The 25,304-nt window shown below is 39.9% G+C and overlaps 1 protein-coding gene across 2 annotated transcripts in view; it reads left to right on the plus strand.

Moving 5' to 3' along the window:
• Positions 1-23,630: 23,630 nt before the first annotated feature.
• Positions 23,631-25,304, plus strand: part of RAB11FIP2 (RAB11 family interacting protein 2) — a 41,391-nt gene continuing 39,717 nt past the window's right edge. For both annotated transcript variants that reach the window (XR_011532038.1, XM_008525474.2), the window contains exon 1: positions 23,631-24,373. Coding sequence is in view for 1 of the 2 variants with exons in the window: in XM_008525474.2 (XP_008523696.1) it covers positions 24,021-24,373 (353 nt within the window). In the remaining variant the exon portion in view is untranslated. The remainder of the gene's footprint in view (positions 24,374-25,304) is intronic.

Consider the following 25,304-nt stretch of genomic DNA (forward strand, 5'->3'; position numbering starts at 1 on the left):
ATTTGCTCGATTCCCCCTTCTAAATGAATATTTACCAAAATCATTTATGGTTTAAGCCTCACAAAACTTGGAATAACCCCTAAACAAGTACTATCGAAAAGCTTTAGCACAATTCTTCTCCGTTTATGCCTTCGCCTCTGGGTTGGCTCGTTTCCTCCCCAGTCATTTCCTGTGATCTCTGATTCACCATAGACGCCTTGGCGAATCTCAGGGTAGACAAGCCAGTAAGTGTTATCACCAGAAACTCCAAATATTACACTAGCTCTCTGTGGCTCGAAGTGTACCCTCCAACTCCGTTTCCCAGAAAATTCCATCCTTCACTTCTGAGTTTAAAAGGATATATTTATGATCACTCTGCTAATAAAAGAAATTATTAAAAATGTATAACGTAAAGGTGTGGGCCAGGGCATTTCTTTGTGATGATGGAACGGGTCTATATGGGATGGTGATGATGGTTAACAAATCTATACATATGTTAAAATTTCGTAATACTATACACTGAAAAAAGAATGCATGTAAAAACTGATACAATCTGAATAGGGCCTGTAGTTTAGTTACTAGCGTTGTACCAGTGTCAGTTTCATAAGGTGTTATGGTTATAAAAGATGTTATCATTGGGAAAAGCTAGGTGGGAACTCTCTGTATTATTTTTATGACCTCTTGTGATTCTCAAATTGTTTCAGAACAAAAAGTTGAAAATATATAATGAGTTATTTCTAAATTTATCTGAATTATTTTTTTAAGTTTGGGGCTTAGTTGGCAATACTGGTGGAAACCACCTTTAAGACGCTGGCTCACTCCACTAAAGCTGCCACTTTCTTCCAAAAATGGAAGAAAGAAGCAACAAAGAGTGTCAAAAAGTTTCAATTTTCAATAGCACCTTGTTTTAATATATATTCCAATGCAGAACAACACGTCCTGCTTTCTTTCACACATCTGCCTTTCTCTAAGTGTCAGAAAGGTAAATGGCAGACTTTGGAGGGACCTCCTGCTGTGATCCTCTTTTTCCCACCTGTTATTAACCACGTGTGAGAGTCAGGAAGCTTTTCAAAGCCTGAATTCGCAACAAGTAGATTTTATCCGAGGTGGTTTAAAAAAGATGCTTCCAGTTAGTGGAAGGTTAGACCAGCTCAGTGATTTCTAAAATACGTGGACTGTGGGGTACAATGTGAGGATTTCAGCTGTCTGCTGCTAACTGAGAAAAGCAAGGAGAATAAAGCACCCAAGTCATTTTAAAGTCGATGTATCTTTTTTGGGAAAGGATCAATTTTTTATCCCAATATTATGTCCTTTGAATTTGTTTATTTATGTTGAACTTTATTTATAATCCCTATTTTGGTTTTATACTGTGTTTTATGAAATAATGATGATAGTAGATAATTATTTGTTTAAACTCCTTGGCAAAATTAGAAACCTGCAATTCTAAGCTATCTTGCCTCCCTTTTTTTTTCTCTAATTTCACCAATCTGTGAAATCCGATATCCAAGAACTATTGGATTGAATGTCTTTAAAGCATCTTTAAATTCTAATAACTGCTCATTCACTTAGTCATTTATTCAGGGCCTATTATTTGCAAAGCACAGTCCTGGGAGTGTAACTTTCAAAAGCTAAAGAGAAGACAGGTGCAGAAATAATAATAAATGCAAGGTGGAAAGTGAAAAGTGCTGCGCAAAGTTTGGAAAATGAGCTGGAAATTTATTCCGACACCTATAAACATAGGCAAAGAGGGAAAAGGTGAGAACCAAGAATTCAGATGGCATGAAATTGATTGGCTAGACCTTTCCATAGAAAGGGAACCTCATATGGAGACTGACAATAGTGAAGGCTAGAGGGAGGCAAAGGCTGGTGAGCTTGAAATAAATATGCTCTATACTCGAGCAAGTTCAAAGGGGCTCAGACAGAACCAGAACACGTGTCTCAGGGGAAACCTCATAGTACAAAGGAAGTGGAGGCATTTATGCATCCTTACGCAGTTTAGCAATGACACTTTTTTACATGCTGAATCTGAAAAAGTAATAAGTCTGGCCACAGAATTATTTGATATTAGATTTTTGTAAGCTGAAGCCTTAAAGCCAGTAATTTTTTAAAGCAGTATCTCAATATGTGGATTTATATAAGTGATAAGCGAAAGGAAAAAGAAAAGCAAGAAAGGGAAGGAGAATGTGAAAGGAAAGACCAATCACAGAAGTTACCACTACAAGAAGTAGGGGGAAAAGCAGAGAAATGGCTGGTGATGGAAGAGTCAGAAATTCCTCCATTGAACAGAAGGTTTCATTTTCTCACTTCTTCTTGTCACTTACAGTTTAGCGGCGAGTTTGAAAACCCCAGTGTGGTGGTTGTATTTGTTTTAATGTCCACAGAGGTGAAATACCAATAATCAGACTCATCATTAATTATACTAGGCATTTTATCCAATGTATTTCCAGGAGTTTCAAAGCTTAGTCTGTCAGTTTCCCCTAGACCTGATCTATTGCATTAATAGTATAATAGTACAATCTTGAAACTATGTTATAAGGGCTAGAAAAACATAACCATTTCCTATATCATAAAGCATTATACTCGACAGCACATCTTTCTAATATGATTATTTATGGTGCCAAAGAACTGATAATTCAATGCTCTAGTCCTTAGTACTTCTTTTCCCTAAAGATATCTAGGTATATTTCAAATGTGGATGCCGTATTAGTTACCTAATGCTGTATAACAAACTACTATCAACATAGCAGCTTAAAACAATACACATTTTTCTATCTTAAAGTTTCTGTGGTTCAGGAGTAGGGGGCATAGCTTATCTAGGTCCTCTGCTGAGAGTCTCACAAGGCTACAATTAAAGTATTGGCTGGGCTGCATTCTCATCTGGTGACCTGACTGGAAGAGTTTGCTTCTGCATGCATTCAGGATGCTGGAGAATTCATTTCCTTGCACTGTATGAATGAGTCCCTCAGCTCCTAGAGGCCACCCATAGTTCCCTGCCTCATGGACTTCTCCATTGGCAGTTCCAGCATGTTAGCTCGTTCCTTCCAGAACAGCATGAGAACAAGAGCTAGAAAGACCAAGTCATATAGTGATGAAATCATGGGAGTGACATCCTATCATCTTTGCCATACTCTAATGGTTAGAAGCAAGTCACAGGTCCTGCCCACACTCAAAAGGAGGGCGTTATACAGGGACGTGAATACCAGAAGGCAGAACTCATTGAGGGTCACCTTAGCGTCTGTCAGCATAGTTGCTAAAATAAACTTTTCATATCTTGAGTACCTTTTCATATGTCAAAAATAGACATAATTTAGAAGATGAAAATGATAATGCGGGGCAGTGTTTTAATAGAAAGGGAAACAGTCAAAGTAAAGAGAAGCAAACTTTAAAAGTCAGTTTCAGTAAACTCTTTCAGAATATAATTTATAAAATTCAAATTTACATTTTAAAAATTATTTAAATAATAATGTAGAACTGAATAAATATGTTAGCTAACTGATTTCTTGAAATGGTTAAGTACTAGTAATAATTTTATATGCTGAAACAGGATTCAGACATAAACAAAGCTAAAAAATATCAACAGACTGGGAGGAAATACTTGTAACACGTTTAACAGAGAGAGGATTAATATCCAAAATACATAAAAAGCTTCAATAAATCACTAAAGGAAAAACAATCCCAAAGGAAAATGGATAAAATATGAATAGCCAATTCACAAATAACATATATAGTAAAGAAAGAGATAAATGCTCAATTGCCCTTGTAATTAAGTAAATAAATGATCAAAGCAATAATAAAATATAAATGTTCATTCACACAATTGAAAAGATAAAAAAAGATTTCTAATCTCAAGGGCCTTTCAAGCATGTGAGAAAATGGTACTTATACATTTAATGAAAAGATAAGCTTTTTGGAAGGCAATTTAGCAAAACCTATAAAATTTTTTAAAGGATTACTATTTGACCCAGCAATTTCATTTCTGGGAAACTATCCTAAAGAAATACTCCCACTTTTCAAATAGTAATACACAAGGATAGTCATTGTAGAATTTTATGACAGTGAAACGCTAGAAATAAATGTACCATAATAAAGAACTGAATTATGATAGATTCATGCTATGAAATTCTATATAGCCAATAAAAAGAAAGAAGTTGGCTTATGTGTATTTGCCTAAAAAGAGCTCCATTACATATTAGGTGAAAGAAACTGAACAACAATATATAAATTATGATCTTACATATGTAAACAAGAAGATATATATAGATGTGTACATATAGGAGTGAAACACACAGAAAGGGGACTGAGAGAATGTACATCCACCTCTTGGCCTCCCACACCTCTGAGTGGAATGCAAAAGTAGGAAGTAGGAAGTAGGAAGGTGATCGGAGACCTCAGGCTTTGCTCTGTGTAATGATTTGTTTGACTCACGTGCATTGAGAAGACACAAAAAGAATAGAAATAAGTAAAGTGGCACTACCTTTTTCTTTGCCATTCTAAATAGAAAAAAACACTTCATTAATTAAAAAATAAATATTTTTTAAACCAGCCACTAAATTTATTTATGTTCTTCCTTGCAAACTTCTTGCTGAGTCAGTTAATTTTCTGGCATATGATAAATATAAGCAAGAGATTCAAAATTGGAGGGGAGGTTCTAATATCTATCTGTCTGTCATCTATCTACTCACCTAACAATTTTCTATCCCTGCTATTTATACTCTCTGCCTTTCCTAAATAGTTCATACTGCCCTGATGCCAATGCTAAAATTCCTGCCTTTGCTCCCTCAGAAGGTTTATTTTTCAAAAGCCATGGAATAGGAAGAATAGGCTGGAAGGATAACAAGAACATGTGACAAAAATAACAAGATTGATGGGAGACCTGTGTCACAATACAGCTGCAGAATGTTGGCATCATTTGAAAAACTGTCCTTGCCTATGTTCGCCTTCCACATATAAAATGTTCGGTAGCTGTTTTCTTAGCAAAATGATAACAAGCTGTAGGGGTTTGCTACATAATTCTGATTTATTTTGTCATTGTGAAGAACTTTTTACTGTGACCTCGTGTCCCTTTTTGCTGATATGAGTGTTTGCTGCCATGGTCAGTGCATTCTATTACAATACCAGATTGCAAGCAACATTGTTTTAAAGAAGGTTAATCCAACTTCTTTTACATCAAAAAAGCAACTAAAGAGCTTAAAAATTAAACCAAAAATTAAAAACATATGACTTTGGGTCTTTGCATTTGGTTGGGTAAATACATATATAAATTATGCTTAGACCTGAAGGCACTCAGTGCCTATTTTTACTTTATGATTACCTCAAGTCAATGTCGTGCCTTGTAAAAACGTACCTATGCTGTAGTCATTCCATAAACTCTATGAAATAAAACACATCTTTCTGGCTCAGTGAAGTTCAGAAAATCTGAGTCTTCGCTCCTATAAATGTATCATGTTGCATTTACTGGCTAATAAAGTCTCAAAGAACAAGATTGCCCTTCTTTTCACAACTTGATCCTTTACAAATTTACAAATGTAGTGCTTTAACCTACTTGAACTCAGCTCTGGCTCCCTGAGGGAAGATGCTAACCAAGGGAAGTGTCTGTTCTCGGTTAGCTGGGTCCGGGCCAGCAGCCGGGGGTATCAGGAGGGGGCAGCCGCGCGCCTGAAGGGTACAGCTGGTCTGCACTGGAGGTTTGCACAGCCCAAGTTAATGAGGTTAATAAACCAAGGTCAAAACAGGAAGACAAAAGGACAGAGTGGGCACTGAGAAGGCAAAAACAAGGACCTGGTACCAGAAAGTCAGGTCACAAGGCGAGGGCGAGATCTGTTATCAAGCTGGAAGCCACCTCCCCGAAAACCAAACAGAGATGAAAGCTGAGGAACGGGTGACATTCTTCAGGATTGAGGTATGCATTCCTTATTAGCCATCAAATGCTTAGGGAAATATTTCTCTGCAGAGCTTCTGAATTTAGACAATCTCAGACACCTTACCTGAAGGAGGTTGTGACATCCACGTGGCCTTGTGGAGGGTCTTGCAATAAAAATCTATTCCTCAAAGCCCACTTAGAACGAGTAATTTTAGTTTATGTTTTTGGTAATAGGGTATAGTTTAGAAAGAGAAACTCCAAAGGAGGTAATATACAAGGAAGAAACTACCATAACACTGGAGGCAGTAACTTCAACATGACCTTGTATGAAAAGGGAAATTTCTCTATCAAACAATGAAATGTTTTGTCTATACAACTCAAAGCGTTCTGAAGCTGAAGCAATAAAACAATGAGTTTGTGTAAGAGTAGAGAGTAGGTAGAGAAAGTAAAGACCAAAGGAGAGAGAAGAAAGAAGAGGTAACAGAGGGAAGGTTAGAATGTTTCCTTTCAGAAGCAAGGGAGCGTGGGTTCCACTTGTCAGAGGAAAAGATCCCGTCTCTGCTGCAAGCCCAAAGATTTGAAAATCCTCCTGGTGTAAGACTGGCTATTTTTCTGAATTCCCTAGATGTTTGACATTGAGTCCATTTACTTGGTAAAATGGATAATGAAAACTGTTTGCTATATATTTCAAAGACTTGCTTCAGTTTTAACACCACCACAAACATGTAACACACATATTATCCAGGTACTTTCAAATGAAAGCATTTGTATCTAAAATAATTACCAAGGTTTCTATTCCGCTCTGCTAGTTGATCTTCACTGGAAAAGGAATAAATGGTTTCTTAGACTCTAAAATGCACACACCCCATTTATATAGAAGTTTTTAACTGGGCAGATGTACCCATCCATTACTCATGGGTATAAGCCACCTCTAACTACCTCGCTGCCTCCTCAAAAAAAAAAAAATGTCCATGATCACCATCAAAATACTGACAATAGAATCTGTCTGTTTCACTAAGCTTCAAAATAAACCACTAAAAGCACTCGGTGACCACTGGCCGCCTTGCGCTTGTTCCGCCCACCTTTTAACAATTCAAAATCTTATGGAAAGCAAGTAATTTTCATCAAAATGGTTGTAGCTCTGGCTGTCCCCAGATGAATGTGGGGTCCTCAGGAAACAACATAAGGTCTCCAATTGCTAACGTTTTAATCTGGGTGAAAAATTAAGTTACATGAGTCTTTGCGGCAACCCTAGAGAGTAAAAGGAGGTCAGCCTGAAGGTGGTCTGTGGAGGTGAGGAGGGGCGGGGAAGGAATAGTGAAAGGCCATATAGCCTACAAAGAACATTCTCAGGAAACGTTCAAAGCAAACAATCCACCCCCACCCCCACCTTTTCCACCCTCACTCAGATCCCTGTGTTATAAGAGAGAGATTCTTTTTTTCTTCATCGTTTATAGGGAACCACCTCCACCATCCCATGAGTTGCTATCTTAGTTCCACAGGGCCGGAGGCTGAAACAACCATCTTTGATTAACATGTGGAGAACAAAATCCACCCTACATGATGGAGCTGAAATGCCACTTGGTCTTTGTTTTACAAATGTTTCTATAGTTTTATCTTCATTTATGATGCAGCTGAGACACTATGTTTTTGTTTTTTGTTTTTTAAGATTTTGAACATAAGAGAAAAGCCTTCCAGTGGAAAAATCTGTTTGCAGTGGCAATGTGCTTGCGCGGACATTTTGGGAAATATTTGCTTATTCTTCACAACAAATATTTGGCAGAGAAACTGTGTCTTAAATAGGAGCTCAAACTCTGTAGTGGAGAAATGATTACCCGGAGGAGTGGTAAACATTTCAATTCCATTCAACGTAGTCTTGAGTTCCTGCTCCGAGCTTACCTCCCCCTAAGTGGTGGAAGACACAAAAGAAGTGTAAGAAACAGTTCCAGCTATTTACAATGGTATTGAAGAGAAAAGACAGAAATAACAAATTGTGCAAGATAGCGCATATAATTAAGTACCGACATGTGCCATGCCTAGGACATACTCTTGTCCTGAGCACTAAAGGAAAAAATAAATCGTACTGAAGCTCTGCTAAGAAAAATGGCGAAGCCCTACCTTCTTTGGAGGCAGTATGGTATAGTAGAGAAAAACACAGATTTTACAATCAGACAGTACGAACCCAGATAATCAGTGGGTTAGCGGATATCTCAGCCAGGTTGTCCTTACACAGACTTGGGTTTGAATCCTGACTCCAATTACTAACTTTGTGATCTTGGACAAGCTTTTAACTTCTTTGAGCTTCCAGTTTCAAATGAAGATAAGAATGTAGTGTAATTTATTTATTTCGAAGTCTCAATGAAGTGGGGTATACACATGAAACGGCTTTAGTTTTGTCCAATCACTGCTTTTCATATTGTTTTGGAAGAGTCTACCTTTCTCATCTGAAAAAAGAAATGCTTTTAATTTCTTATTCCTGTGACAAACAGTATTGAGACCAGAAACAATTTCCTGTCCCTGTGTTAAACAATACCGGGATCAAGTAAAATCACTTGGCTGCTTGATCCAGAAAACAGTTGTTCTGGAAGATAATACTACAAATTCGTTCTAGAAGATAAGACTGTAAACTAAATAGCTTACTGATTAAGCCCAGCAGCTTGCTCAACAAGATTCACATCAACACCTTTGCCTTGCTTTGCACTCATCCAAAGCTATTATGTCACAAACTGCCCAGTCTCACCCAGGGACCCCTATTCCCACCTTGTAATACCCCCTCAATATCACCAGCCCAGACTCTAATATTGTTTCCCAATTTCCCCACTTTGTGGCACCCTGAGACTGTGTCAAGATGGTGTTCACTATCATTGCAATAGGTCTAATAAACTTCTCTTGGCTTGACCAATTGGTTTTTCTGGTGGTTTCTAGAGACATTAATGGTTGACACATCCCTTAACAATATCTTCAGCAGGTTTCATAAAATTCTGGCCACTTTGGAATTAAAACACACACCTTTCTGGTTTGGCTTACAAAGTTCAATTTACATTCTCTTCAAAGCACTGAGCCAGCCTTACCTCACCCCAGATGTGTGGCTCAGGGGACTTGGGATGGGGAGGCAGCTCAGCCTTCTCTTTAAATGGGGGTGAGGCAGGAGAGGGAAGGGATGCGTGGTTTGAGATGACCCTATGCCCCTTGAAGACCTAACGCCTCTAGGAGGAGGAAGGATCTTTGGGGGTGACTGGTCACCAGTCAGAGGTATGGAGAGGTTCTTTCTCATTTTGCTGCTCTGGCTGTTTCCATATGTCCCTAGGTCCACCAATATGGCGGCCCCTGTTTAGATGGTATGCATGGCTTTCTGTGGGCATAGTCAGCAACACATGGGCCCCTCTGTTGCTGATGTCCCACTCAAAGAGGATCATCCTCTCCATCAGTTCCTGCCTCCAAAAACCTTTTTTGGTGCAATGTTGCCTTATTCTGTCCCCTCTTATAAACTTGGTGCTCCTTCATATGGAGCCATAGGAACCACTCATAAAATGGGAATTAAACAGAACATTGTAGTGAGAATTAAGCACACTTCTAAAGTAAGTGGTCCATAGACAATAACTAGTAATCTTCTCTCTTCCCTATTATGTGCAATACATTGTGTTGGTGATACTACCTTTGTGATTAAGAATGGAATATGAGAATATTCTATAAATTTACCATTTTTAAGTGTATAAGAAAAAGTTCACAAACATTAAAACCACAAACTAACCTACTGTGAGTTCATCAAACTATAAACTAATACAAATTTATCATCAAGTGTTTTTAAATTCTAGTCCGGACCAGTAGGAAGAAAATCTCGATGCCAGAGTGATATTCTGTTTTAACTTTTTTTGTTGTTGCCTCTTAATAAATAATCTTTAATTCGGTGTCTTGAAAGTTGATACTTCACTGTTGATGTGGTTAGACTCTTTTCAAGGTGTGAAATTAGTATGTGCCAACACGCTAGGGGGATAGTTCTCTTAATAACATTTTCCATGACATGTATTAAAGAGTATTGCTACTTGGGAGGAATCCAAAAGAGCAGAGTGAGAAATATTTATAGCATATGAGTGTAATAAAAAATGTAATCATGAACAAACAATACATTAAACTGGTAGGACATAGTTTACATTAGATCACAGGAATGAATATCAAAAATACAGGCACTATTTTTGAAAAAACAACCAGCAGTGAAAAATCTATTTATAATACAAACCAGACACTCCAAAATAATTTGTGGTTGACTTAATTCTTACCGTTCATCCTGTATTCTTTTGAATAAGCTGAAGGAAGGCACCCGAGTAACTACCTCAGCTGTTTTTGATTTTCATTCTGAATTTTCAGTGAGATGAAAACTCTAGTCTATATAACAAAAAGAGATGGCATGACATTTTTAGAAATTTGGATTTTTCCCCTCAATAGAGATACATATTAAAAAGAAATGTTTTACAATAAATTACTCTATTTCCAAATTGTCTCATTATTTCTGGGAAACAATAATTGCATATAAATTCTGAATAAAGGAATATCACATTGCATCTTATGTGTTCTGCAATATGCACTCCTAGAAAATCATTAGAGTAACAAAACCAGCTGCATGTAATAGAAAGCAAATGATTTACAATGTTACTATGAGAATCTACTTTATTTCATATTATCATAAAAAGAGCAGAACTGAATATGTGCATGACAAACAGAAGAATCCAAGAAATTCCAAATGCAAGTCAGTTTTTTTTTCTAAATAGGTATTAATGCTGGAAGGTGATTTGAAAAGACTTCTATTCTAGAGAATATTATCAATTATAATTTGCAGTCATTATTAGTCCAAAAATTGAAAGAAAAAAATCTACAAACATTAATAGAATATGGAAAGAAATACTTGGAGACATATGTGCTTCTATTATTCAACATCTACGTTACAAGAGGTTCTATTTAGTGATTTTGAACACTTTATTTCATTTAAGCTGAGAAATAGAATGCATTTTTGTTCCTAAATGAAGCTTGTCCCTGTCATTTGAACTACACCAAAAGTCTTCAGTGTCTGTGTTTAAATATGTTTTATACATCAATCATATCTGCCTACCAAGAGCCCAGTCCAAGTGACTTGGCCCCACCTACAGTCCTAATAACGAGGAAATCCTATGCAGACCACAGGGCCCCAGCTTTCTCCCTCCACCAGCCACAGCCACAGGTGATGCAGCCGGAGCTACTGTGATAGGGCCTGCCTCAAGGAAAGTTGAGCTGGGCCAGTGGGACTCCCTCTCAGTCATGGGAGTCGAGTCTTGACTAGGAGAGGGAGCATTAAGACGAGGGAGCAGAACAGGAGCAGGCAAGAGCTCTGGGGCAGGGACAAGACACAGAGACCAGGGGAAGAGTGAGTAAACGTGACATAGGGAGAAGCAGAAAGCCTGAGCAGGGAGGCCCGTCAACGGTGGATCACAGTGCGATCCATGAACTCTTGCAGCTGAGGATCCCAAACCGTGACCCCCAACCACCAAACTCCAGCTGCAGCCTCCAGGACACCCAGCCCGGAATCCACTCCTAGGCTTAAATATCTACGAAACTCCATATCTCTAATTTCATTGCACATACATCAATATCATAAACCATCCTAAACAAAGTAACTGGTATGAGTTTCAGGTTCCAGCAGCCAAAAGAACCTATAAATTATATACATATGTGTGAGATTATACATATTAATTATATATAGCCTAGGTATAATATAATAATTAGTATATATTATATTATTACATATTTTATATTTATAACATAACATTTATATATTTATAAGAATATATAATATGTATATTATATTATATATTACATAATACTAAACATCTAATAATCATGTATATATATCATATTATATATTACACTTCTAAAATTGTAGGTTCTTATATATATCATCAAACCAGAGAAAGGTCCCAGGACCTAAATATTTATGCCTGAATTCCAAGCTCCAAGTCCCTTGTTAGAGCTACCAAATTAGAGTTCTCTTTAGTGATCATGGTTTTTAGAGAAGGAACCAGTTCAACTTATTTAATAAATGTTGTGGTGAGAGTAGTCCATCAATATAAAATACGTATTTTTTTTTTTTGAGGAAGATTGTCCCTGAGCTAACATCTGTGCCAATCTTCCTTTATTTTATGTGGGATGCCACCACAGCATGGCTTGACAAGTGGTGCTAGGTCTGTGCCTAGGATCTGAACCCACAAAACCTGGGCCACCAAAGTGAAGCACACGAAATTAACCACTATGCCACCAAGCCAGCCCCTAAGATAGATTTTAAACATAATCGAGAAAATACTCTAAATGAATACAGTAAACTGTTTCTTGGTTTATGTTTTCATTAGTTATCATATGTCACAATAACACTAAACCACAATAAACCAAACACCACAACAGAGTGGGCCATCACTCTGAATCTTGGGGCTTTTCTGAGATGTCTTTGCTTTATAAACTTGAGCATCAACTTTACCTAACAGATGGAAGATATAAGTGGTTAACTGTGCCTAATGCTGCTAACTGGCCAAACAAGATGAGGACTGAAAATTGACCCTGGCAATAGGTAGGCACAGAGTGGCAAAGACAAATATCTGATTGGAGTATGTTCAAGAGAAAATGGGAGAAAGAGAGAGCAAGGAGGGGCAAATCTTTCAAAAGATTTTTCTCCAAAAAGGAACAGAGAAGTAGGGTGGTAGCTGGAGGGAACGTAGGGTCAAATGAGTTATTCTTGCTGTTTTAATATGAGAAATATTAGCGAATACTTGTATGTTGATGAGATTTGATCCAGCAGAGAAGAAAACAATTAAGGCTGCAGGAGGGAGAAGGGATAATGAGAAGCAAAATCTTAAGAAGACAAGAAGGGATGAAACCCATTATCTGTGCAGAGGAACTGTCCTCAGGTGGGAACACAGATAGGCAATCCACTGTAACAGGAGAGGAGAGAGAAGGAGCGTATTGGAGCACCTTCATGAACTATATTTCTATTAATGCATCCCAAATTTACGCTAACTTGCAAAAAGCCACACCACAATATCAGTTTCCACTGCAGTTGGAATTAACCAAGATTCTACATCTTTTCCCTGTATGCTGTTGGTAGGTCATCCAATCCACACGCAGGTGATTTTCAAGACCAAGTTCACTAGAGACATCACTTCAGGTTAATACATTTATAATATATGTTCCATATGTAAATACATTTTAACATTCAGGCCTAATGTACCACCATAAACTGATAAAACAGGAGGTCTAACACCATCTCATAACATCTTGGAGGGGCCCCTTAAATCCCTGGGCTCTGGCAATCATCCCACTTTGCTTACAATGTATTATCCCTTGTAGCAAGTATAGTATTTCGGGCCACATACTCAGGTGATATGCAAGAAATGTAACTATTTTCTCATTCCTCAACTTAATCTCTCTTTTGATTTCCCCATTTCTACTCCTGTCAAAACTCGTCCAGAAAACATCATAATTGGATAAATTTAGTCATTTCATATTTTCAACTCAGATAAGAATTTCTGCCCCCTTAGCCTTCTCCCTGGGACAGAGCTGAAGTTCTAAAGGCTGAACTGAAGTTGAGGGCCTGGGGAGAAGCCAGGGCGAGTCCATGGCTGATAACATCTATTCCTACTAGCATCTCCTTGTGCACAGAAATATGTGTAGGTCCCATCATGTAGTCCCTGGTCCTCGACCCATGTACTCCAAATCTTCCCAATCCTGACTTGGAGGATCATTTAGGTCTACCAGTGCTTTTTTAATCATTTTCACACCTTTCTGGGGAAGATGGAATTCTCAAAGCTTTTCTGGTGACAGGAGGCTCAGGGAGATACCTTAGACCTTCTTTGCCTAGAGCCTCCCTGTCCTGCTCTTTTACAGCTACTGTTACTGCTCCAAGCCAGCATGATGCAAGGGACCATGGAGCTCTAGGACCTTGCTCACTTTCAAGGACCCTCCTGGGAAACAAGATACAAGTGATAACCACTTTGGGATGCCCAAATTGGTCTGGAAGCTCTATCAACAATTTGCCCAATTCCCATGCTCAGCAAGAGAGGAAGAGAATAGAAAGGTCTTGGGGACATTCAAAAATATCCAACAAACTTGGTCTTCTCCACCAGTCCCCCTTTTTTTTCCTTCTCCCTAAGCAGTGAAATCTTTGTGAAGTCTAGCTCTTTCATCAATTGCCTTCTTCCAAAATTCTTTATTTCCTGCATAAACTTTGGGGTTTTTTTCCTCTTCTCCTACTGTCTGCTTTGAAATGGCAAAGCTGAGAACGGATCCTGGAGCGGTAAGTCTGGCTCTCCTAGCTGCTGCCTGAAACCAGGAGGAAAGTCACAAGGGACCAGAGATTACTAGGAATGAGAAACACAAAAGTTATTATCAGCATTTTATCAACCTTACAACCACATGAGCTTGTGAAGGCATATTTTTCCAAGAAGGCACTGGGTTTTTCAGTCCACAATAAATTGAAATTTTGTCTGTCTTAATAGAGTATACCCTGTCTGTTCTGCAATAGTCAATCAGTTTTCACCTATCATATATATTTATCTACTCAGCTACCAAGTTCTTATTTATCCTTTATATATTCATTATCTTGTAACCTTGAATTGGATTTAACATAGTTTGGTAAATTTTCCTGCTTTTAAATCTGTTCAACTCTTACAATTTTAAGTAACAATTGATGCTAGAAGAAAAAGTGTGAATTTGCTAATAGGTAACTATTTAATAGATGCAAGCCTAAAAACTATAATATTTCATATTTGCAAAATTCTCTGCAGTTTACCCAACGCTTTTACATACATTATTGTGTCTTCCTCTCTAGCAAATGTCTAATGAAGGTTGAGGTGGTGTGTGAACCTTAGTCTTTTGACGGAAAACCCACCATTTTTCCACAAGAGACAGACTATAAGCATTTTGCCCTTTGATTATGAAAGCAGAATAATTCAGTGATGTCAACGGTGACTTTTTCAGTATATGGGGTTCACTAATACGTTTCAATTCCTCTGCAGTTTGTGGATGCCAACACCACAGCACCAGCTGCTGAGTTGCGAAATAGATCAATTGTCTTTTGCTTGTCTCTGCACTTTCACTAAAGCAGTGTTAGGCTCTGGGATTGTGTCAAGGATGCGACGATAACGCTTAAAGCCAATTGAAGTACAAGAGTTGTTCAGAGGATACGAAAGATTTGGTTTCCAAGTTTCCTGCCTCAGCCTCGTGTGAGCAATGCCTAAAGAGCGGGGTCCACCACACAACCTTGCTTCATTCTTTGTGATGGTTAGAAAAAAAAAACAATGGCAATGTTTTTGCTGTTGAGTGGAGCTTTAGTTCATTCAAATTAAATGAAATTATGATGTTAAAGAATTTAGCATCGGGTTAGCAATCAGCAAATGTTAGCTATTATTATTATTAAAATAGAAACAACATGCTTAAAATTAGAGTGGTACATGGGAGTCAGAAAAAAGATTACTCACCAAATGTTTATGTTACTAGGTATGCCAAAGGATTCATACTTTTGTTTTAAAATGCATCACAATTCCCTCCTAAGTGAAAATCTAGTATATCAAAATATTATCTGGTATATGATCTATTACTTAAGTTTCGAATTCAGCTACGTGTATTCATTATTTTTCTGCAACTCAAGAATCAGATTAATTCTTAGGGAGTTGTTAAAATAATATTTTAAAAAACCATTATCAAATTTTAAAGGAAGGTTTGAAATATTATTAAGGGGTTATTTTAATTTTAAGTTTTGTTTAGAAAAAGAGTCTAATAATCCTGAGTTCAGCTTGAAACAAAAATAACTCAGGGTTTCAATTTGCTGGCTTTCCTCTGCTGGGCTAGAGAGGCATCTACTGCAGCCCCAGATCCTTAATAAGTCAGCAAAGAACAACCCAGAATAACCGTCTTGCCCAGCCTTTGCCTTCAGATATGAAGAAAGCAGTTGCAAAGAGAAGTGGAATTGCACCATTAACCCAAGAGAAACAAACATCTTTCGAGCACTTCCTATGTGCTGGCCCTCCCTGCACTTTACCTGACCCTTCATTTCATTCTCTCAACAACCCATTTTGCAGATGAGCAAACTTAGCTTTAGAGAGTGCACATAATTTACGCAAGGCCACAGTGGTAGGTAGAGCCCAAGGGGCAAAACCTATCCTGGGATGGGCGCTCAACGACAGTCCAGTGAGCGTCTCTATCTGAGGAACTTTGGAGAAAATCTTGTGGCAAGCCCTTGATTCCTGAGGTGCCTAATGCATCAGACTCCACTTTTACAAAGCTAGTTTGCTCCATTCCTTTCCAATGTCCAAGTGTATGTAGAAAAGGAGAACAAAAACCCTCAAAATTTCAAAGGCAATTTAGGCAAAACTCCAACTGAGTTCATACAACGGCGTTTCATACTTCGGACAGGAGTTTTTGAAAAACTTCCTTAATTTTTCTTAAGACCTCAGGTTACTAGAGCACAGTGACAGGCACAAATTACAGAATCTGTCCCTTCTCCTCCTGCATAAGCCTGATAAACAACCACAGTAAAACACAGCTGCTCATTGATGTGAGTCTCTTGGGAAGGCATCCTGGATAACCTGAGATCCAAGTTTGGAGACAGAAGAAATTTAGAAGTTGCTGTTTTACCGAAGAAGAATTCACTTTGCTCAAGGTCATACACACCAAGGTCATACACAGCTGGGCATACACAACCAGTTGGTTGAGCCAGGTGATTTCTCTCAGTTCAATGCTCCATCCACTATGCTACCTAACTTCCTGGAAGCAGGTATTTCTTTTGGGTCTACGTTGCCAAGCTAAGTCCTGTGCTTCTTTTTGGCTGTGTGGATCATCAGTCTTCACTCCAATAACTAGAAAATGGTTGCAATACAGAATCGCAACACATTCCCGATATCATAACCTGAAACTGCTCTGAAGGTGACCTAATCCAGACTGTGTGAAAGATAAGCACCCAGTTCTAAGCCAAAAATATTTTTATTATCAGATATTCAGATGGACTAAAACATTGTTCAGGCTAGTTGAAAACTGCTTAGCAGAAGTGCTTTAAAATCTGACTGACCCTGGAACGAGAAGAGTTGGATCTATCCTTCAAAATGTGTTTCCCCCCCTGGGCTTTATATCAAACACACAAAACATAACAAATACTTTTAAAGTCATTAATTTTGTTTAGCATGGATTAAATAAGTAAAAGGGAGAGAACACTAGATCTTATGTAGGGGGAAAAGACACTGCCACCAAATGTTTTTGCCAGCTGCCCACTTGTTTAATGTTCTCCAAATGAACATATATATTAGTTCCAGAAATATTATAAATCTAGTTCCTTATTATTTGTTAATAAAATCTTCCGTCTTGTATTTTAACTGACTATGAAAAAATATTAACAGATATTTACAAAGTACAAGGATGAGGTTTATGTAACTCTGATAAACATTTCTTTCAGCAATAATCAAAAATTTACAGTCCTTGTTAATCTCCAATGTTCTGGAAGATTTCAGAAAGACTCATGCTGATGAGACAATTAAAACTTGAAGACAAATACCTAAGGATTCACAAAACCTTTCTCCAATAATAATAATCTCTGCTTTTCAGCAATTGTATAAATTTATTTTATTATATATATATTTATATAGAAACAATCCATAGCTATATGAATTAATATACATTATATATTATAATATACATGTTTATTAATATATTAATTTATAATATACTATTATATTGTCTATATGATGTTTATTATATATGTAATAGATAACATATACTATACACAATATAACATATATATATAAATGACTTCAAGAATTCTAGAGGTGGAAGGGGCCTCAGAGGCAGAGAAAGACTGTCAGGTCAGACCTGACTCGTCACGTCTACAAGTTCTTCATTGCAGAGCCAAGGTTAGCACTCGGGTCTTCTGATGCTGAGGCCCATGAGTTTTCCCACTATCATTCACAAACTCCCAATAATTTCATTGTTGTCAAAAAGAGGCACGAATACCAAAAAAAAAAAAATTCCTTGCAAACAAGCATAGGAGACATATGTAGATATCTCTGCAGCATTGTTCATGAGAGTGAAAAATTGGAAACAATGTCAACGTCCTATGAAAGGAGAAAAGATCAAATGAGGCTTATTCATCTGCCCCAATACCGTATCAGTTAAAGTAAATCAGTTCACATTCTGTGCATCAACATGCACTGATTCTGTTAGGGGAACAAAAATTGCACAACAGAACAGCATGAGGCCATGAAGAGGAAATTAAAAGACATCTACAAAAAACATTCTTATGTCTAAATACATATTCTGCTCCATAAATTCTTACCCCCCTCAGCATGTCTTCACAGTCTGAAAAAGCTACAAATAATATGAATAGAAGTCATGTTTATTACTACAAGTGAAAAGTTTAAGGCTTTTCAAAACCACTTGCACTCAGGTATAATTTCTTCCTAATCTTGAGCTATTAGTGTCACTTTCCTCATGCAGGGCCTATTAATAAAAGTTATATTTACTTCCTTTCTGTGATGATCATTTTCATTTGGGAGATAGAGCTCTCAGGTCATCTTGAAGATTTTTTTCTCCTGAATTAGAGGATCCTTCATTAATAAATTATATAAAAAGAATCTGCTTTAGTAAATTGACCACACTCAATTAGATAATTATAATGCAGTTTGCTTCTTTGTGTTGTGGATGTGGTACCTAGAATCATTAAATGTTAGAGAATGCTTTAGTCCTTCCTACTGTAGACGCTTATTTTACAGATGAAGAGATAGTGGTCCAAAGGAGAAAAATTACTTCCCTAAAGATACATAGCTAGTAGTGGGCAGCCTGGGATTAAGACCCTGGCTGCTGACTAGAGCTCTCTACACTGCGAACTACACGGCTTTGGGCATCACAACTGTGTCCACACACTGCCAATCCCAGAAGACAAATTAATCAGCTCAGTGATGGAAACAAAACAATCATCAAAAATCCCCAATCACTAGTTTACTGCTATCGTAATTTCAATCAACTTGCCAAATATTTTACTTTTTTACTGGTTATGGGGAGATTCTATCTATGTACATATCTCCAACGTAACTCTGGAGTTTTGATGCGTGTATACATGTACACATTTTATATACATTTCAGTTGTCCATATATTTGAAGCATGTGTGTGTGTGTATCTGAAGCCTGAAGATTGCAATGATACTTTGGGAAAGCTTCTTGTTGCCCTTATGTCTCTGACCCTCTATCAGGTAACTAATTAATCTGTTACACAGGTATATGGGAGCACTAACCCTCTTGATCCAGTGGGCTATGTAAACACTAAGAGCACTATAATTATCTTACAACAGATTTGCAAGTTGTAATTTTAGAGATGCTGATGCCCAATAGGAAAAAATCATTCAGGATGCTTGAATGAGTCTTCTTATGGGACTTTACTTAAAGGTGCAGCACTTACTAAATATTTTCATCCATGCGCTCTTCCACTATTGGACAATAAATATTGACTATTTTCACTTTTTGGACAAATTGTTCACCCTAGTCAAATCATCAAATTATTCACTGCAGCAGGCATTGTAACAGTTTAAAATTAGAAATTTCAGCATTTTCCTCCTTAAGACCTACTATTTTTCCAAGCCCTTGATTTTAGAATTATACCACACATTTCTGAAAAAATCATTAGTCATAGGATAACAAAAAAAGTGACTCTCTTCAATTCTGGTATGTTGTCCTTATGTATGCAATTCTCCTTCCCATTTTAAATTACTTTCCATTTATATCTTAGAATTAGTCAAAAGAATTTTTAAAACTTTAAGACAATAAACATTTTTCCAGAAGCACTTTGATCCCAGATCTTATGTAATTGCCATTATTTTTCACCATGAGCCAACCACATATTTGACCCAACTAATATGTTTTTACTCTCTTAATACAAATAATCAAAAAAAGAGAAGAACACTTTCTTATAGGAATGACTTCACTTTTACAATGCAAATCCAGATTCTATTTAGCTCATTTTTAAAATTTGTTTACTTGCTTCCTCAGGGCAAAAATATGCTATTTTCTTATTCTGGCTTACTAACATTAAGTCATAACTTTGGATCTTGCCAGATAGTAAAACTAAACAATTTTGGCTCTAGCCAGGCTTTGGGAAAACTTGTAAGAAATTTAGGTGCTACAGGAAGAGATATTAGTCATTTCAGTTGTTCAGTTCTTGCCTTTAGAGGATTCCCTGAGTTGTGTTGGAGTATGTTATTGCGTTGCTGCGAACTATTGCTGCCAATTTCCACCCTAGAGATGGCTATATTTCAGAGATGAGTGAAATGATACTTGTAAACAAGTTTATAATCATTAATAAAGCTTACCAAACAATTTAAGCTCTTTAGAAACACACATCCACTGTTATAATTAATTGCCTATTGTTTATTTAATTACAATCTTTAATAGAGACATGAAGACTTTAAAAAAATGTAATTTGTAAAAATTCTAAACTTAATTAAATTTGTTCTCATGATGCTTGTTTTGTTTTTGTGAGTTTCAGGTGTTAAAGTATTTCTCCCCGGAGATCCTGGTGAAATTCCACCATTGACTATTCCAACGTACTCTTGAAAAATCCCTAAGAATATTTTTCTTTAAAGTTGACAACTGCCCACTCTGGGATCCAGATGCTATATTCACAGTTCAATGATTTTGTTCTGTTTTCCGCATGTGGCCTTTTCATACACTGTCTCTCAGAGATGGAAAATTTCACCTCTTTGACTTTTTTTTTTTTGGTGAGGAAGATTCGCCCTGCGCTATCATCCATTGACAACTTCCTTTTTTTTTCGTTTGAGGAACATCAGCCCTGAGCTAGTATCTGTGCCAATTTTTCTCTATTTGTATGTGGGATGCTTCCACAGCATGGCTGATGAGTGGAGCAGGTCCTCGCTGGGATCTGAACCTGCGAACCCAGGCTGCCCAAGCAGAACACAGGGAGCTTTAACCACTCAGCCACGGGGCCAGCCCCTGTTTTACACTTTATAGTAAACTTTCATTAGAGTGACCCAAAACCAAGTCTTCTCATTCTAGATGGTATCTCGCTCAGCGTTATTTAAGATTCACCTGTAGTTTGGCTCCCTGAAGATGTTGGTGGTAACTTAATCCAATGTCTTTTTTTGAAATGTCTACTTCATGCAGAATTCACACTAGCCACTGTGTGTAAGCAGCACTAAAAAACATTAGGGTTTCTAAAAAACGAAAGGAAATCTATGGACACTAGCAAGTGTTAGTGGGTCCTGAAAAAATGTGCTGGAATCGGGGTGGTCTTTGAGGCTTGTGGTATTGTCCTCTAGAGGCAGGAAAGCACCTCGCTTCCAGAAGATTAAAATAATGTATAATGTTATCGCTTCTCTCCACTAAGGTTTTTCATCTTTTTTTTCTTTTTAAGGATTGGCACCTGGGCTAACAACTGTTGCCAATCTTTTTTTTTTTTTTCTGCTTTATCTCCCCAAACCCCCCCTGTACACAGTTGTATATCTCAGTTGCATGTCCTTCTAGTTGTGGGATGTGGGACACCGCCTCAACGTGGCCTGACGAGCGCTGCCATGTCCGCGCCCAGGATCCGAACCCTGGGCCAGGGCAGCAGAGCGCGGCAAACTTAACCACTCGGCGGCCACGGAGCCGGCCCAGGTTCTTCATCTTTAGTGGTTGCTCTTCTGACACAAATATACTGGGCCCTCAATATATTGGGAAAAGACCCTGTTTTTTAGGGTTTTAAGCGCTGCAGCTTGTATCCTGTAAACACAGGGGCACCGAGAAAACGTGGAGAACACAACGTGTTACTCGAATGAAAGAGTTTTAAACTTTGCTTAAAAGTAATAAACACAATACCTTACACTTTTATGGCTATTTTATGTTAGAAAAGTGTATGCACATCTATCGTACTGTTTTACTCTCAAAATCAGTCTCATAAAGGGGGAGAAGACGTTAAGTCACTCGGTCAATTGAGCGCCGACTGCATGCTAGGCACTGTGAAGGGACGATTCATAATACACAAGGCAGTCCAAAGAACTTAGAATTTCCACGGGAAGATAAGACAGGAACTGAAATAAATACAATAGAGGAGAATGAGAGATAGAAGGGCAAAGGGAGACTTAAGATTTTGTGCCACACCACGTTAGGAAATGTACATGTATTTCTCATACTACTACTCCCAACTCTATAATAGCTATTTTATCTAGAATTTATGGAAGGAAATCAAGGCTCCCAGAATCTAAGTTTCTTGCCTCACGGAGCTAAGTGCCCATCACGAGCTTTGCACTGAAGCTGAGGCAGAGCCAGGACACCAAGCAAGGTTCCTGTCTCACCAGCCATTCATTACCCATACTTTTCCCACTAGATCACGCTACTTCAGGAGAAAGTCGAGTATTAACATATGCCCACTTTCCTCTCTTAAAAATGCCTCTTCCGTTAGAGCAGCGCTGGTGTCCATGGGGCCTTGACCTCAGGTGCACGTAGGACAGATGGCTGTCGCCCTTGGGAAGGAGGCTGTTTGCTTTTTTTACTCGACAGAATACGACCAGAGCCATCTCTGGGGCTCGCTTCCGAAGCTGGGTTGTCTACCAGACTGTGAGTGCCCCTGGGGTCCTTCCGACGTTGAGCCCATCAGTCTCAATGGGGTCTTAGCCACGCTGGAGACCTGTTTTACCTGTGAAGAAACTGCAGCTCAAGGAGGGGAAATGACTTGAACAAGGTCACGCAAACCTCGTGGCAGACGTGGGGTCGGAACCAGGTCTTCTGGCTCCAGTCCAGTGCCACCTGCGATCTTTATTAATCCCTGTGCTCGTTTTGGAACCTTTTATCGGCTTCCCTCTCTCCCTTCGCCTGAGTCGGGGAGTCATCCCAGCCACTTAACAGCCTTCCCTGTCTTCAAAAAGAGAAGAGTGGATAAGGGGTTGGGGAAAGTGTGTTTTCGGTCAGTGAAGGGGACTGATTCATTCCACCACCCTTCATCGAACGCCCGTTCCGTGCCAGGCACTGGGCATCCAGGACGCAGCAAAGGCAGCTTCCGAAGATTGAAACCGGGTCTCTCCCAGAGCGGGCAGGCCCCGGGCCTTGACTGCCTCCTCTCGGGCGCGGTTCCCCGCTCTCCCCGGAGCCCCGCTGCCGGCCTGTGCAGGCCCCACGTCCCGAGTCCGGCGCCGCGCCTGGCCGGAGCAGCTGGCGCGAACCGACCTCAGGAGCAGCAAGCGCTGGGCGGGGAGCTCCCGCCGCGCGCCCTCGGTCGCCACGGCAACCAGGGAGGTGCTGACCCCTGACCCCACGGCCCCGCCCGGCCCCGCCCCGCCGCGTTCCCGAGAACAACATGGAGAAGGCCAACCCGGAAGTGCCGCTGCCGCCGCCCGCCCGGTGCTAGGAACCGCCGGCCCGGCGAGGCCGAGCCCTGTGCCCGCCGCCCTGCAGCCCGCGGCCCGCCCCGCGGCTCGCCGGCGCCGGGGCGGCCGCGTCCCCCGCCCCGTCCCACTCCGCCCCCAGGCGACCGCCCCCGCCCGAGAGGAGGAGCCGAGGCGCAGGGGAGGAGGAGGAGGGAGAGGTTGGCGAGAGGGAGCGAGGCCGCGCGAGCCGCCGGCGGTTCGTATTACCGGGGTCGGGAGGAGGAGCCGGGCCGGGCCCGCGGAGCGGCGCGCGGCGGGCGGAGGGCGGCGGCGGGGGCGGCCCGGCCGCGGGAGGCGGGCAGGAGGCCGGGGCTGCGGCTCCGGGCGGGCGAGCTCTGGGCTGCAGGGCGGGGGCGCCCCCCGCCGCCGCCGCCGCCGCCGCCGCCCTCCGCCCGCCCGGCCCTGGAGGCCAGGCTTCCCCTGCTCGAGGCCCGGGAGCCGCCGCCGCCGCCGAGGGCCGGGCCCCGGGGCCGCAGCGCGTGAAGGTGGGGACGCGGGGCGCGGGCTCCGCGCGGAGGCCTGGACGGCGCGGCCAGGTGATGCTGGGCCCCTGTGCTTCTCCCGAGGAGAGGGGACCCCCAGAGCAGCCGTGCCCCCGGGCTGCCCCAGTGAGGCGTTTGGACATCAGTCAGCCCTAGGGGAGGTGGGCAGCTGTGAGTTTGCCGGTCCCTGTTAAGTGCCCTTAGGATGCAGGGCTTCAGGAATTAGGCGCTCCCCCCGGGAGGGGCACTGCCTGCGCTGGTGCACTCGGTGCGGAGAACCGGGACAGAATGATGCTGTCCGAGCAAGCCCAAAAGTGGTTTCCAACCCACGTGCAGGTCACAGTGCTCCAAGCCAAAGATCTTAAGCCAAAAGGCAAAAGTGGCACCAATGACACGTACACTATAATTCAGCTGGGCAAGGAAAAGTACTCCACCTCTGTGGCTGAGAAAACCCTGGAGCCAGTCTGGAAGGAGGAGGCCTCTTTCGAGCTACCTGGGTTGCTAATGCAGGGCAATCCAGAGAAGTACATTCTTTTCCTCATAGTTATGCACAGGTCCCTGGTGGGTCTGGATAAGTTTTTAGGGCAGGTGGCAATCAATCTCAATGACATCTTTGAGGACAAACAAAGAAGGAAAACAGAGTAAGTTATGTAATTTATTTTGAATTTGGGGAGCTTAACTATATCTTACTTACGGATTTTCTGTTTTTGGAAATTATTTGTATACCTGGGGCTTTGGTTTTTGGACTGAAATATGACCCAGTTTTAAGCACCATATTTGCATTAATCTGAAAGTAAAAATAGCCCTTGTGAAGAAACATTTTAGAAGTGGAGTCGTTAATGATCCATTCTCTCATTTGTTGGAAGTAAACATCTTAAATAATTGAATTTTTGCTCTGAATTTTAAGTAAATTACCATTGTTTCATTACTTACAAGAGGACTGGATCACAGTGTTGCCCAACGAAAACAGCATACGTGTAAATTATGATCTTTAAACATTACAATTTTCCAGGAAATGGAACATCAGAAAATTAAATCTGCCAATATAACGTCATATCTATATGTTGAACTCTGAAGCTGTCAAAAGATAAATTACCAAATTTAGCACTCAGTATTTCATCTCACCCTTATAAACACAGTTGGCTTTTATTGTAGCTCAGCCATTTGTCAGGGTCAGTACATCTTGATGGAGTCTAAAGCTGGTAAAAGAAAGTTTTAAAAGTATGCACAAACATTCTCAACCTTGAACACTAACATTTTCCTTTGAATTCACAATATTTTGGAGCTACTGTATTACTTCAGAATTAGGTCCGCAAAGCAAATGTGTTTAGACCATGTTAAATGCTGTCAGATTGGAGATAATGATTAATTTCTTGTCATGAAATGATTTAATAACATCTTCAGTGAACACATGGCCTTTTTAATGTGACTTCAAGCTTAGGATAGCTATTTCCTCATTTAAAAAACCATAATGTAAATTAACACTAGGATATGATTTCTTAAATTGAAAAATAGTGTGTTTTCAGAGATAGGCATATTCACCCTTTCCTTAAACTTACAATTTTTCTAGTC

This window comes from Equus przewalskii, chromosome 1 (assembly GCF_037783145.1).
Source record: "Equus przewalskii isolate Varuska chromosome 1, EquPr2, whole genome shotgun sequence".
NCBI classification, from domain to species: domain Eukaryota; kingdom Metazoa; phylum Chordata; class Mammalia; order Perissodactyla; family Equidae; genus Equus; species Equus przewalskii.